At 41.5% G+C, this 14,903-nt stretch overlaps 1 protein-coding gene and 1 long non-coding RNA gene across 8 annotated transcripts in view; one reads left to right on the top strand and one right to left on the bottom strand.

The window, feature by feature from the left end:
- The window catches only part of LOC127536822 (uncharacterized), a 123,987-nt gene that overhangs the window by 44,310 nt on the left and 64,774 nt on the right, over positions 1-14,903 (top strand). The gene's annotated exons all lie outside the window — the stretch shown is intronic.
- Positions 1-14,903, bottom strand: part of usp32 (ubiquitin specific peptidase 32) — a 92,655-nt gene that overhangs the window by 20,270 nt on the left and 57,482 nt on the right. For 2 of the 7 annotated variants that reach the window (XM_022201031.2, XM_051958145.1), the window contains exons 9-16: positions 13,190-13,252; positions 11,915-11,998; positions 11,731-11,792; positions 11,545-11,647; positions 9,711-9,927; positions 8,939-9,117; positions 6,186-6,326; positions 4,563-4,728 (exon numbers count right to left, since the gene is read on the bottom strand). In XM_022201031.2, the coding sequence (XP_022056723.1) occupies positions 4,563-4,728; positions 6,186-6,326; positions 8,939-9,117; positions 9,711-9,927; positions 11,545-11,647; positions 11,731-11,792; positions 11,915-11,998; positions 13,190-13,252 (1,015 nt within the window). The remainder of the gene's footprint in view (positions 1-4,562; positions 4,729-6,185; positions 6,327-8,938; positions 9,118-9,710; positions 9,928-11,544; positions 11,648-11,730; positions 11,793-11,914; positions 11,999-13,189; positions 13,253-14,903) is intronic. The other 5 variants (XM_051958146.1, XM_022201034.2, XM_022201032.2 and 2 more) reach the window with 3 other exon arrangements.

The following is a 14,903-nucleotide window of genomic DNA, read 5'->3' as shown; positions in this document are numbered from 1 at the left end:
CCACACCGCTCATTTTATGCACAAGCTCACAGATGCAAACAAATGATTGATAACAACAGCATTCTGCTAACTGAGGATTAGTTGTAAGAAAGCAGCAAGAAAAGGGCTTTTTTGTTTAATCAGCGCACACTTAATTTGTCAATCAACTTAGTGGATTTAGAAGACTCAAAATCAAATACAAACTAACCAGTATTAGTCCTGTTATTCATTTATATTTGATATTGATTTCAGAGTGATTGATTTAGATATTTTTTTTTCATTTCACAGCTTTGCTTTTAAATCACACCACAAAAAAGTGTCCTAAGCACTTGTTTGAATGCTTTACTACTGGCTCACCTGCCAGGACCACATTTTCATAAATACAAAGCATAAACATACACTACTGTTCAAAAGTCTGGGGTCACTTAGAAATGTCCTTATTTTTGAAAGACAAGCAGTTTTTCAATGAAGATGACATTAAATGAATGATAAATCCAGTGTCATCATCATCATCATCATCATCGTGCATTTTACGTCCGTTGGACCCCTTCCAGGGTGTTGGATGGTCTTCTGGCATCTCGCAGTCTCTTTCTCCAAACATCCCTGTTATCTGCCATGTCCATAGAGAGATTCCAGGCACGCAGGTCCTCCTTGATGGTCCCTTTTCATGACTTCCTAGGCCTTCCTCTAGGTTTGCTCCCCTCTACTTGAAGCAGCTGACATTTATTTATCCAGGATGTACTTCTATGAACATGCCCTGCCCTGCGCAGACGGTTTTGATGCATAACAAAGTCAATGCGTGGGATGCCAAGCCTTTCATACAATGTGTCCATGCTAATCTGATCTTCCACTTTCACTCCGCAAATCCACCTCACCATTGTTCTGTCATTGCAGTCCAGCCATGCACTGTCCTCTTTTCTTGATGGCCAGCATTCGCTTGAGTACAGTAGTACACTTCTTACGCAGGCAGAATAGATACTCCCTCCTGTCTGTAGTGAGACAGTTCTGTTGGTGAGGATGGGGAGGAATTCTCTAAACTTACCCCATGCACTTCTGCATCTGGAGGTGATGCTGGTTGCGCATCCTCCAGCGGCACAAACTGTGTCTCCTAAGTAGCAGAAGCTGCCTACCGTGTCAAGCTGTTGGTCATCCACAGACACATGTTGAAGAGGTCGTCCATCTATAGGACTAGCTATTCTAAGGCAGCGAGGGCATCTATAAGTTGGATCATCCTGAAGCCTTCCTCTGATGCCACTGCAGGATTTGTGGATCCAGTGCGTGCATCCCTGGCAGTGGATGGCGCTTCTCCCAACGCCTTTCCTGTACACCCCACAAGGCCATTTACCTGTGTCTACCAGGACATTCATGTCTTTGCCGCTGCACAAAACCTTGGTCTTGCCCATATTCATTCTCAGTCCTTTGCACTCAAGGTTTGTTTTCCACTGCTATAATCTGTTGGTTAATTCCTCCATGGTGTCTGCGACGATAACCAAGTCATCGGCATACAGCATCTCCCATGGAAGACCAATACAGAACTCTCTGGAGATGGCCTCAAGCACAATGATAAACAGGAGGGGGCTGAGAACGGATCCTTGGTGCACTCCAACCCTGATGTCAAACGCCTCACTGTAAGTGTCACCCACTCTGACCTTGCTCTTGGCATGTCTGTACATAGCCTGAACTCCCTTGAGCAACCACTCCTCAACACCAACTTTCCTCATTGCCCACCACAGGACCTCTCTAGGGACACAGTCAAATGCTTTTTCCAGGTCAATGAAGCAGAAGTAGAGAGCCTTGTTCTTCTCCATGTACCTCTCTTGCAGTTGGTGGAGGATGAATATTGCATCAGTTGTTCCTCTGCCTGGCATGAACCCAAACTGCATTTCACTGATGTTGACAATCCCTCTAATCAGCTTCTCTAAGACTCTCTCCAGAATCTTCATGACTTGGTCCAGCAACTTCAAACCCCGGTAGCTGCCCCTCTCAAGTGCGTCACCTTTGCCTTTGTAGCAGTTCACCACATAGCTCGTGTCCCAGTCCGTTGGTATGCAACCTTCACTGATGACACTGTTGAGTAGCTTGGTGAGGTAGGAGATGCAGTTGTCACCTGAGGCCTTCAGCATCTCGGCTGTGATGCCCGATGGTCCAGCTGCTTTACCACTCTTTGAACTCTTCACAGTATCCTTAACCATCTTCTCGGTGATCTGTATTGCAGGTCCGGCGACAGGGTCAGCCACCGACAACTGCTCTGAGTCCCAGGGGAACTCTACTTTCAACAATCTCTGGTAATGTTCTTGCCATGCTACTTTCTTGGCTTCATCGTCTAGAGCCATTTCACCGCAGTCATCCTCACACACTTGTCCACGATTCCATCTTGGTTTTGATGCCTCATTTGCTTAGCAATGCGGAAGATGTTGTCCTTTCCATCGAAAAGACGTTGTGTAGACATTGTTAATGTGGTAAATGACTATTCTAGCTGGAAACAGCTGATTTTTAATGGAATTTCTCCATAGGGGTACAGAGGAACATTCCCAGCAACCATCACTCCTGTGTTCTAATGCTACATTGTGTTAGCTAATGGTGTTGAAAGGCTCATTAATGATTAGAAAACCCTTGTGCAGTTATGTTAGCACATGGATAAAAGTGGGAGTTTTCATGGAAAACGTTAAATTGCCTGGTGACCCCAAACTTTTGAACGGTAGTGTATCTATATGACATATTTGAACTCATATATAACAGAAGGTCTTAATATGCATAAAGACAAGCTGCTGCTCAGACAGTATGAGTCACAACGGAAGACAGATCTCCACTGGGGACTGAGGTCTATGCTGTGGCCAGAAACCTGATCTGTTGACTTGATTTGGGCCAGCACTCTCACTCTGAGTGCTGATGTTGGACTGAGTATTCCCAACCTCATTACAGCTGGAGTGGCTTTGTACGAGACACTTTATGCTTTGTCATCTCGTTTCTTTTTGCAGTGGGGCATCTTTCTGTCTATAGTCGTCGATGATACCCATTTGGACATAATGCAGCAGGAAAATAAAACACTGAGGTGAATTCAGTTGCAGTTATTGCATGGGTGAGTGGGACTATAGACAGAGGTTCTATTCTGAACAAACTGAACCTGAACTGACTGAAGTGGAAGTGACTTGATTGGGGACAGCTTATAGTCATCAACCTACAAAACGTCCACAGCAGAGACTTCATTTAGACCTGCTACTCAATATGCTGGGGGTCTGCACCGGCTATTTATACCAGCTCATGTTTGCTGAACCACTGGCCATGATTACTGGTGCAGCAGCTGATGTCACTGTACAGCCAGGGCTTGGATTAACTCAGATCTTTCCATCAACAATCACATTTTAAAACAATTGACCCATACTGTACTTTCCAACATCACTTAGCAGACTGACTAATTAATGACCAGAGGCACAGGGGGAGGCACATGGGGAAGGCTACACCGACTAAGAGGTTTCAACTAAATCCAGAGAGGTGAAAAGATCTCACTGCCAACCCTGGCAGCAGCATGACACTCTATTAATTAACCAGCAGCTGCAGAGAGAAAGAGCAATAATATAATAACAGCAATCATAGCAGCACATTACACACTCTAAAAAGCCATATAAAGCAGGACCTTAGAAGTGCAACACAGAATAGAAAGATGTGTATTTAAATTAGAGCCAGCTGTTCTACTCCAATACAGTTTTTGAAAACTCTGACACATGCTATGTAAATACACAAACTAGTTAAATAACACTTCTGACTATATGTTATACATTTTGTAGATGCCCTGCATATCCAGTCTTTCAGAATATTAGTAAGGGAGACTCTTTGTTTGTCTCTCTGTAGTGAGAGCAGTGATGTCTTCTTCAATGTTCTGCTGCATTTATTCTACTTTACAGCAGTGGAAGTCCACACATGCGGGGCAGTAAAGTGAAGAGGTCCTGCTGCTGATGGCTTCTACCCACAGTGAATGTGACATTTCTTCCTGCTGTGATGACATTCCTGCTCATGGAGACAGTTTCTGACATTTCCACCTGTGTGGCTTCTGCCTACACTAACAATGCTTTATTTGCAGCAAACACAGTCCTACCTGTCATAATGGATTTTAAACAGAAGAAACAACTTAAGACTAAATTATCAGTTATTTCTTCTAAATGAAGGGGATTTGTTTTTGTTTTGTGTGTTGTTATTTTGGACATAGGTCCAAAATAGTAGAAACAGACCAACATGACGTTTCATTACTATAGTCACTGCTAACATCCCTACTCCCAGACTGTTGTACATATTGCTCATCTTTTATATTATTTACCTCATTACGATTCTGTATACCTACTAAAAATCTGCTCTCATTGTAGAACACAAGAACAAGTGCTTTCAAGCTGTGAAGATGAAAAAATCTCTGAATTATTCCACTTTTAGAGTGATTAGTCTTTCCCCTTCGTGGGCCAATTCCTCTGCCCACTCCAGAGCACTACCTGGTTGGATCAGTCCACTCAAGAAAGATTAGAAGGGGGATGCGGGGTTGCTCGATAAAGCATTGGTCGACGGCTTGCTCTGGTCTTGCTGCACGCTTACATTACCTCTTGGTGGGGGTAAATACGGTGGGAACATTCGCAGGCTGGTCATACCCATATTGACCCAGATGTTGGACTGGGGGGAGCGTGTGGCCGGCTGCTGGCGGAGGAACAGGAGGTAGCGGGGAAAGAGCTCCAGCTCTGCTTGGCCTGTCTTACTCTCCAGGATGACCTGCAGGTGTGGAGAGGATTCTAATAATTCCCTGCTAATAGTGAGACACCAACTCTTGTTGGTATCACTGACATGATAACTGCAGTTCAGTCAAACTTATTCAGATGAGAAAATGAAGGTGAACTGTAAACCTGTAAAAATCATTCTCCAAATTTTCATCACCGTTTTCCTGCACAATTCTGAATTATTACAAAGTGCATTTCCAGCCACCTGCTTTCTAAAACTAAATTAAAACTGAATCAGCACCAGAATTAACACTGCTTGGTTGAGTTGAGTCAGTGAAAAAGCATAGTGTTACGAACAGACTTGGTGCAAAAACGATTATGTAAATACAGCGAATTACGTTACTATCTGCTGAAGCATCTGCTCCCCTTTAAACAGGAAAAACAGTATCGGACAAAAAATGAAAACTGAGTGACTGCCACGAACAAAACTGTCTTGTTTCCATCATGCTTAATGTCAAGTTAAGCTCAGTGTGCTTTCTTCATCTGGTTTAATGTTGACCTGACTGTTATTTATCTCAATGAACCAACCCCAGACATTTACAGTACGGCTGTGGATAAAATCCCACAGTGACATTTTCTTGTGCTGATCTCAGAATTTGGTTATATTTGTGCTACAGTTGGATGGAAACCTGCTCATTTTCATGTTCTCAGGGAGCCTCTACCAGTTTTGCCTCCCAATACATTTGTTTAGATAAACTGGGTGAACTGCTGGATTGTGTTCACCCTGTCCTGCTGCTTGTGTTTGTTTGTTTATTTCATTCACCAAAACAAACACAACTTAAATACATATACAACAAAAACATCTGACCGAAAGGGTGGCAGAAGGAAGTAAAAAACTTATAAACTCTGCCCCCCATCAATATAAAATCATTGTCAAGTTGTGCTGTTGAACACAGCCATCTTTCAAGAGATTCAGCAAAACATAAAGCAAGTTTTCTGCTTCACAGCAGTGTCATTTTTTTTTTTTTAGTAATGAAGCTTTTAGACTTTTCTTATAAATAAAAATTGACTTGGAAGTTTTAATTTTATCATCTAGATTGTTCCACAGACTACTTGAATTGAGATACATCTTTCCTTTGGTTTTGTTCTAAACTCCTCTTAATTTGTCTTAATCTACTTTCTCTCTTTTTGAATCTGTTTAGGAAGCTGTCTGGTAATATTTTTTGGTGAGCTTTACACATAGTTTTGAGGAGGTTATATTCTACCAGTTCATTAAATTTTAATGTTTCTACTTGTATAAATATTGGATTTGTATAAGCCCTGTACCCACTTCCATTTACGACTCGAATGGCGCGTTTCTGTAAAAGGAAAATTGGTTCAATGCAGGTTTTTGTTGGCCAGTTAGCTTTTTTTTAAAAAAAATATGACCCAAGCTGTAATATAGCACAACTATCCTTCAAGCCCGACTTGTTTTCATCTCAAGCCTTGACTGGATGTGTTCCATTCACTCACCGGCCGTGGCAGGCTGAGGTTGGCACCGTACCAGTGGTAAAGTGCCCGCCACACCGGCTCTGGCACCGTCTCAAAGTCTCTACCAGGCACCAGCTGCAAGGAGCGCTTCAGCCTACCACCCTCCATGGTTAACGTAGGGGCCTGCAGAGACACAGCACACATCAGCATTTCAATAAATGCACAAAAGACACTGCTCTGTCTCTCTGAATTACACATAATAGACAGAGACAGTATCCTAATGCTATGTGCACGCCGGCAGGCTGCTATCATTACAGCAAACTGTAGAGATAAGACAAAAGAAAGCTGAACCACCATCTGGTCCCTGAAAGCCTTTGCCAACAGAGGAGGAGTGACTCCTAAACAGGAATTTCTTCCATCAAACCACAGAATAAGCTGTGAAGCACAGTAAATGATTTGGACACATGGCTGCTTTGTTTTACATGCGCTCAGGATGCAAATGTTGTGCAGATTAACAATCCGTGTAGTCTGTGTTGAATGTCAAAGGCTTCGATCACATCTGTCTTTTAAATGCAGGTTTTAGTAGAACACGGTGTCTTAGTCCTGTGAGCAGATGAGCCTGGCTCAGAAAACAAATCAGGAGGGAGCAGAGTGTTACTGGAGTGTCTGAAAATCTCTGTTCCAAAAGGTTAAACATATGCCACGGCAAAGCAAAACACGATGCAGGATGCTACATAATCATCAACCATCAGACAGTCATGTGCAGCTTTTACCAACACGAAACTAAAATATCTTTTGGTCCACAAATAACTACATTCCCTGCTCCAAACAGAACACAATAAGCAACAGCCTGCTACACCCATGCTACTGACAAATCATAATCTACTTGGCAGTAAAATTCTAAGAAAATTATTTGTTGAAGGTATTTTTAAACATTTGAATTTCCAAAGTGTGCTCCATAATTTAAGCTCCACACTACAAGTGTTCCAACAGTTTGTGCCTTCAACTGAATTACCGAGCTTTTTCACAATAAGTCTAATTCTTCATACATTCTTAAGTCATATTAGCTTTCTCCAACGTGAAAGCCACATTTTGGAAGAAAAATATATGGGCGAAGAAGATCACCTCATTTCTCCTGTGTGCTGTTTAAAGCTAGAATCAGGACGTGGTGAGCTCAGTTTAGAATAAAGTCTGGAGCCAAGGGGAAGCCAGCTAGAAAAGGCTTTTACCTAAGATACTAAACTGCTCCTTAAAACAGCAGTTGGATACTTTCAGATATTTTTTGACTTTAGACATAATTAGTACCATTTTAAAATCTAGCAGATCTCTGGGACCACTGGATTTAATAAGGCTGCAGTAAATGGCTTCTTTACTTTAATTTTGGGTTCAATGTTGGAAAAACTGGTGCTGCAATACTTTGCTAATCTGCAATATAAATTAAATATGAAAAATAAAGGAATTTCGACCGGATTACTTGAATAACCATTTAGAAATAGTTACTCATTATAGGATAGTTTGTGTGATTTTGTGGGAGAATGCATTTCAAAGAAAATATAACAGAAAAATTTAATGAAAAAACAAACCATGTGGAACCTGTAGTTGGCGTAACAGTTGGCGGACAGTCTGCTGTTTTGGAGTACATTCAGATCAGAGGCCTGTGCTTCGAAGCAAGTTCCAGGGTGTCTCTCTGCTTCACTAAGCCTAATGACTGTGGTTGATGGTTATCAGCTGAATAAGTCAGATAGAACAATGAAATGTCTCTGAAATCTCTTGCAGCTTGAAAACTTCTGACGCCCCCCGTCTCACTATCTGTGTAACAAGCTCTGCGGGATGTTCTGCTGATGATATTTTCTAAGAAAACTGATTAGTCAGGAGGAGCTGCTTGTATTTATGCTGCTCTCCTATCTGGAATATAACCTGCTCTGGATCAGCGTAAGCGTTCAGCATAGGATACCATGGAGATGTACATGACAAGAAGTGATCCGTTGTCATAGTCCTGAAAACCCAGAGTCAAACCTGAAGTTACCACAATAACCTCAAATCCTGCTTCCCAGCACAGGCCTCAGGCTTCGTCCTCATTCAGCGCTTTATGCTGCCCATTTAAACGGTCAAACAAATGATCTGTGTTGCCTTGTGTTGTGGCAACAACTGCAAGACACTGCAGACAGATTGCTTAAGGTCAAGATCCTCTTTTTTGTAGCTGAAATATTTTCATTCACCTGACTGTGGCCGTATGATTATGACCAAAATCATATATATATATTATATATATATATATATATATATATATACATATAGATATTTTTGATCAATAGTGTGTTTATAATTAGCTAATATACTAAAACTATTCACATAATTTTAAGAACAAAATATTGCACATTCACATTTAAATAAAAAGAGTACACTTCCACTCATATTGTGCTAAAGTCCTGCGGAGAGCAAAGCATTTTAAAAATCAACTCATAATCGCAGTCAGATATGTCCATTTCATTGCTAGAAGTCATAATAATGACTATTATTCTATTTATTGTGCCCAACAGATGTCATGTTTCTTTCTTTGGAATAAATCTGCCTTTATAGTGTTTGACAGCAACACAGAAACCACATCATGCAGCCCCACTTGAACTGGCTCACCGGATTTAAAACACTGTAAAATGCAGATATAACAATGAGCAGCTCCATGCTATGAATGAGTGGGACGGTGCGTGTCACACAAACCACACATTTAATTCAACTGACTCTGTACTGCTCATAAGCAAAACAAAGTAAGCAGCGTCACACACAGTAACCCTTGCCTTCATGGGGTCGGTGTTGACCAGAGGCTGGTTGTCGATTGCTCCAGGTCTCTGTGCTGCCAGCTGGGAGGGGAGGTGGCCATTGGCTCCAGAAAAACACTGATTGTTGTTGTCTGATACATTGTGCTGACGAGCAAAACAGCTCTCTGTAGCTGAGGGAGCTACCTGGGGGCTCATGGCTGGGGAACAGAGGGAAAGCATCGGAGTTAACCACCAAACACACACAGAATAGAATAAAATGATCCAGAACACAGTTACAAAGTGTTAAATATAGACCATTGTGAAGTTAGGATGAATTATACAAAGTAAATTGCTCTTTCATATTGCAAAAGATATGACATGCTTGTTTTAATTGTAAGACAACAAGCTCTCATCTCTGAATAGGGAAAGTTCTGATACTATCTGAACTCTACTGGAAAACTGGAAAAGCCAATAGTCAACTCATGACTGAAGCACAAATAACACTAGTTAGCATGAACAAATACAAGCCAGTTTCTCAACATATCAACATTCCTTCAGCAGTATTTAATCATGGAGCTGCTGCTGGTGGCCCTACTTGTGTGATCTGTCATGAGTGATGTACAGACAGAGGTGTGGTCATTTCTACATCAGTTCCACATAGTAACTGTGATATTGTACTTGACAGTATCCCTGGAAAGAAAACTATGACCCAAAAGCAAAAAAGCTGAATTAAACGAAGTGGACTCATTTATAACATAACGTCTCCTCGGAGTAGTACTTTAACGTTAGCTTTGATATTTTAATAACTGACCAGTTTCTGTGGCCTCTGAGGCGCTGGACACAGCATCAGGTGACCTCTCCTCCGTGGGGCTGACAGGGCTGAAGGTTCCCAGTCCTCCCAGTCTGTCGGGTGGGGCAGGTTCTACGATAGCTGTGGCCATCGGGCTTCGAAATGAGCTCAGGATGGATGGCTGTTCCACCACGATGCCCTGATGCTCCTGGACAGGAAGACAAGAGCAGGGACTGCCCTGTCATCGTTTAAAGTGATAGCTGAGATTAATGCAGTGTTGGCTTTCATGATAGTCACAGTTTCTGTCCCAGTGAAAGAACAAGATATGGTGATGAATCACATTCCATAAACTCACTGACAGTTGAGACAAACGAAATCTAACAACTACAGACACACATATATTTTAATTCACCGTGAGTTAGTTGTTGGACAAAGAAACTCCTCATGAATAATGTAAAATTGTGTGGAACTGTCAATCAGCTGGTACATTTAAGTTTCTGAAAACTAAGCCAGATAACAGTCTGTGAGTGGCCAAGCAGGGTTCCTAATGATGTAATAAGAAAAGATGACATGATAACAACTGCTACTAGAAAAGCCCTGAGGTGAGAATGGTCTTCAAGATGCAGTCAGGCATCCCTTTCCTACAGCAGAGGCCTGTACTATGAAGCAGTTCAACATCGCCTGGATATGTTCTTACTATCTGGTTTCATGAAGCCTAACAGCCAGAGTCAAGCTAAGAAGTCAGTCACTGTGACAGCCACTATCATCTCCTCACGTCAACTCAGGACCTCCTTATCAAGCTGTGAGAGTATTCACATAAAGGAGCGGATACACCAGGTGACCAATCACCACACAGGTCTAGTGCTGCACATTTCAATACATGTCCTAAAGCATAGTCAGGAGTTTAAAAACATAATACAATCTGAAAGCAACAAAGCTGCTGTATCCAAAGGAGGAAGAAAAGCAGGCAATAATCTACACATTGTGTGAATGCATAAGTTAATGTGCAAGTAGATCTGACTATAAATCCACCTGTGTATTTCATCAAACTAATGACTACTATTATGACTCTGTACCATAATTTTAGCCTTATTCTTTTAGCAGCTAGCCTGGCAGTGGAAAACAGCCTCGGCAGCAAGTACAGAGCAAATATAAAAACAGAATTCAAACCAGTAGTACACTTTCTGGTCTACAAATACAAGTCATCAAACACAAAGCTTTAGTGCTTTTAATCAGTCTCTGTTCAAGGATTTCATCAGGACACTCAGGCCCACAGAACAATGAAATGCTTCTGAAAGTGCTCGCGGCTCTGAACTCAGCAGGATCTTCAACTAATGCTGATGTCACTTTCCAGGATAAGAAACAGTCACCAGGCAGCGTTTCTATTAACACTGATCTGCTACTTCAAATGTAACCTGCAGGTTAGGTGTGCAACATAAGCTTTGATTTCACCCTAACTGGAAATGAAAGCACCACTGGATCCACGAGAACCCAGAGCTAAGCCTGAAGTTAACTCACTAACCCTAAATCCTGTTTCATAGTACAGACGTCTGTGGGTTCTGCAAGTTTACCACCAATCCTGTCTTAATTTAGCTACACATTTGGTATTATTTTGAAAAATGCATTCTGATTAAATGACTTTATCATTATCTCCTGATTCCATGCCTAAATCTGAGTCTGTTGTTGTGCTTGTGGCTGTTTCCTCATTAGGAAAGTCAACCAGAGTCAATCAGATCTTGGATTATGCTGGACAAAGAAGCAGGGCATCATTTTTCAATATATAGGACATAAAATGCACAATGTCTGTTTAAAATCATCAACATTTGTACACATCTATAGCTACGCCTTTACTTACATATTTGACGTAGTCCTTCCACTGCTGCCACCACAGCATGGAGATGAGGAACCAGTTCTGGCCTTGCTGCAGCCCATGTCTGCTCTCTCTCTCTAACCAACCCCTGCACAAATACAATGAGAGACATCCATTAGGTCAGACAGCATGAAAACATACAAAACATATAATAACATAACAGGTGTGTACCTGATGATTTGGCCCTCCTCCTCAGGAGTAGCAGGCCTGAGCCCCAGAACTATGTGGCACACCTGGACAAAAACAAATACACACAAGCAAAATAAATCACATGCAAAAGGATTATAAATATATAGGTCATTTTGAGTTCAATACCACCATGAGTTGTCTAACTATAACATGTGGGTGTACTGACCTGGAAAAGCAAGTTTAGGAACTCATTGGCCAAAGCGCTCTTTACACTCCAGATCTGGTAGTCCTCGAGGGTCAGGTGACCGAGCTGGTAAGGACAACAACATAAAGGTCAGCATACTCAGATGGACTATTCTCAAAATAAACACTGCTTTGACAGTGGATTCATCTACTAATGGCTATTGTGTACGAGAATAGTCTTGTGGTAAGACAAGAAGGCCTGAGACCAAAAGCTTCCAGTCGTAATACTGCAACTATATGAATGCCAAGAAGGTTGAAGCTGGAGCTGAGTGTGAAGTGATAGTGACTTGGTATGAGCCAAGGTGATAATCTGATAACTCCAGCACTGTGCAAAGGTTGTAGGGATTTTAGATGTTTAGATTACCATCCCTCATGTAACACCATTATTGGAATCTGATCATTACAAATTCAATTAGCGGCAGGAAAATGACCCCAAACATCCAAGAACTATCTTTAGCAGCAAAAAAACAAACAAACAAGAAGTCCTGCAATAAATGATCTGACCGGAACAGAACCCTGATGTGAACATCATGGATTCAGTCTGGGATTACATGAGAGAGAGAGAGAGACAAGACTCTGAGGCAGCTGGATCCACACTGATACATGTCCCCTTGAAAGCACAAACTTCTGCAAAACAAATCGACTTTGCACTTTCCTGATATGCTTTCATGGTGGTTTGCATCTGATGCATTTAAGTAAAATGCTCATTCATTTCATCAAACTATTTTCTTATTGCTATTACCATAATGTCTACTGTTGGCACACTGTTCTAGCTCTATCATCCAGCTGTTGGTGTTACTTTTTACCTTTGCCGTTATTCCTCTGTCATATATTCTAAGCAATCAACTGTCTACTTCTTGTTTACGCTAACATGCGTCTGTACATGGTCATGTGATACGGGTTTTCAGGTTTGTAACTATAGATGGAGAATAGTTTTGACATTGTGCTAAAATGTTTGTCAGGAAGTTGTAGCATGAATTCTTCTCATAAATGCACACAAGATATCTGCAAGTTTTCTATGATAGTGGACAACGTGCCGACAAGTGCCTTGAAAACTGTGAATTCTGAGTGTACTAAAGAGACCAGATGCTGCTTTAAAGGCTGTTCACACCAAGGCTTGACATGTATTTGTGTTTTTAAATGAAGTCAGCTAATGAATATAAACAATGTGCGTCATTACTTTTGAAATTATCACTTTCAAACCTTTGCACAGAAAAGTACACCAGCGATAATTCAGCTACCAAGAGTTGCGTCTCACCTTGGTTGTGTCATGCATCTTCAGGATGCCCTCTACTATGTCTGACACACTACTGTGCAGCTCCTGCAAAGGGAACACAATACATCAGCATGAATCAGCAAAAACCAATCACCTTGACCTCGGCTGCTGCTGTGAAAGACATCACAACAGTCCTGGATGGAAAAATGTGAAGAAATAGTTACCTGAGGTTTACTGCTGAACACCTGTCTGTTTACTAAGTCATAGATACCATAACAGTAGGGCTGGGCGATAAATCGAATTAATTTGATTAATTCGCATTTTTAAAACCTGACGATTTGAAAATTTGCCAAGTCGTAAAATCGAGGCGAGCTTAAATATATAACAATACAGATTCTTCTTCTGCCTTTCACGACTTGTGCACTCGCGTTTGCTTCCGCCTCTCATCTCCTTCCACTAAAACACTCACACCCCCGTCATGGCGGACAGAACAGCAGACGAAGAGTTGGTCGCGAGAAAAGGGCCTTATGTTACATTGATTATATGGAAGTGGTTCAGCTTTGACAAGACTGACACAGAGCAAACTACAGTCATGTGCAAGGTTTGCAAAAGTACTGTGAAAACGAAGAGTAGCAGCACAACTAACCTCTTTCAGCACCTCCGGCAGAGGCATCCTAAAGAATGGGAAGAGTACTGGCAGCTACGGGAGTGTGGCATGGCTAGCACTAGCCATAGCAAACAGACCGCAAAGAAACAACAAAAATCGATTAAAAACGTAATCGTCCAAGATGACTAAAAAAAAAAAAAAAAAACAAGATTTTATTTTTTGGCCATATCGCCCAGTCCTATAGAACAGCATAATATTTCAGCTGCAGTTACTGTGGCGTTCCTGCTCTGCCTCATCATGTTAGACTTCAAAGCCTATTCATTTGAAAGAGTTCTCTTTAAATAAAATATCATGAATCATAAGGAGGAACCAGATAGTTTAGTTCTTTTGGAAAACATGCCTCCTGATAACTGTAAATCAGACAAATTCACATGTTGTATCTGAGTGCTATGTGATGGAAGGATTTCTTTCCAAACAACAGAGAGGAGCAGTGACTGTGAGCAGCTCCCTGCAGTCTTGTTACAGTGAGGCTCCAGGTTTGGTAGCACTGTGTCTGTACAGGAACCAAACCTGTGCTGATCGGACACGGAAACCTGAGCTGCAGTCAGAGATGTTCTGTATTGTTCAGGTGGATGAATGTTGGAAGTTGTATTTTTGTGCGTTTTAAAGTTCCAGCACACAAAGGAGGAGTATGTGCCTCTAATCCAATATTCAGAGAACACCTGGCCTGCCTCTGTAAATGTGAAACAAAGTGACTGTGATTGATCCACACAGCATTATTCCAGAGTGTCCTGTGCATATTTCTGCTCATGTATGGGATGCAGGAAAGGGACAAGGGAGTAAAGAAGGCAGTAAGAACTAGACAGACGATAAATCTGGCACACGCTAACGACCTAAACTTATTAACTAGTTAACCCTCTGAGCCCTTAACCGGCTGGTAGGTTTGAAAGTATGTTACTTTAATGAAAAAGTCAAATGTACACCATGTGTTAAAGCAAGAAAAAAACTGACTGAATCAAATTCCCTTTATTTTACATTCCTTTTTTAAAAAAAAACCCCCAAAACTCAGTCACTTGCAGTAATAATATTCAGTAAACAAACAAAACATTTGGCACTGTTCAGCGCAACCGAGAAGCAGTTGAACTGGAC

The sequence above is a fragment of the Acanthochromis polyacanthus genome, chromosome 13, assembly GCF_021347895.1.
Source record: "Acanthochromis polyacanthus isolate Apoly-LR-REF ecotype Palm Island chromosome 13, KAUST_Apoly_ChrSc, whole genome shotgun sequence".
NCBI classification, from domain to species: domain Eukaryota; kingdom Metazoa; phylum Chordata; class Actinopteri; family Pomacentridae; genus Acanthochromis; species Acanthochromis polyacanthus.
Note: the sequence above shows the minus strand (reverse complement) of the source record. Positions and strands in the feature narration are given on the sequence as shown.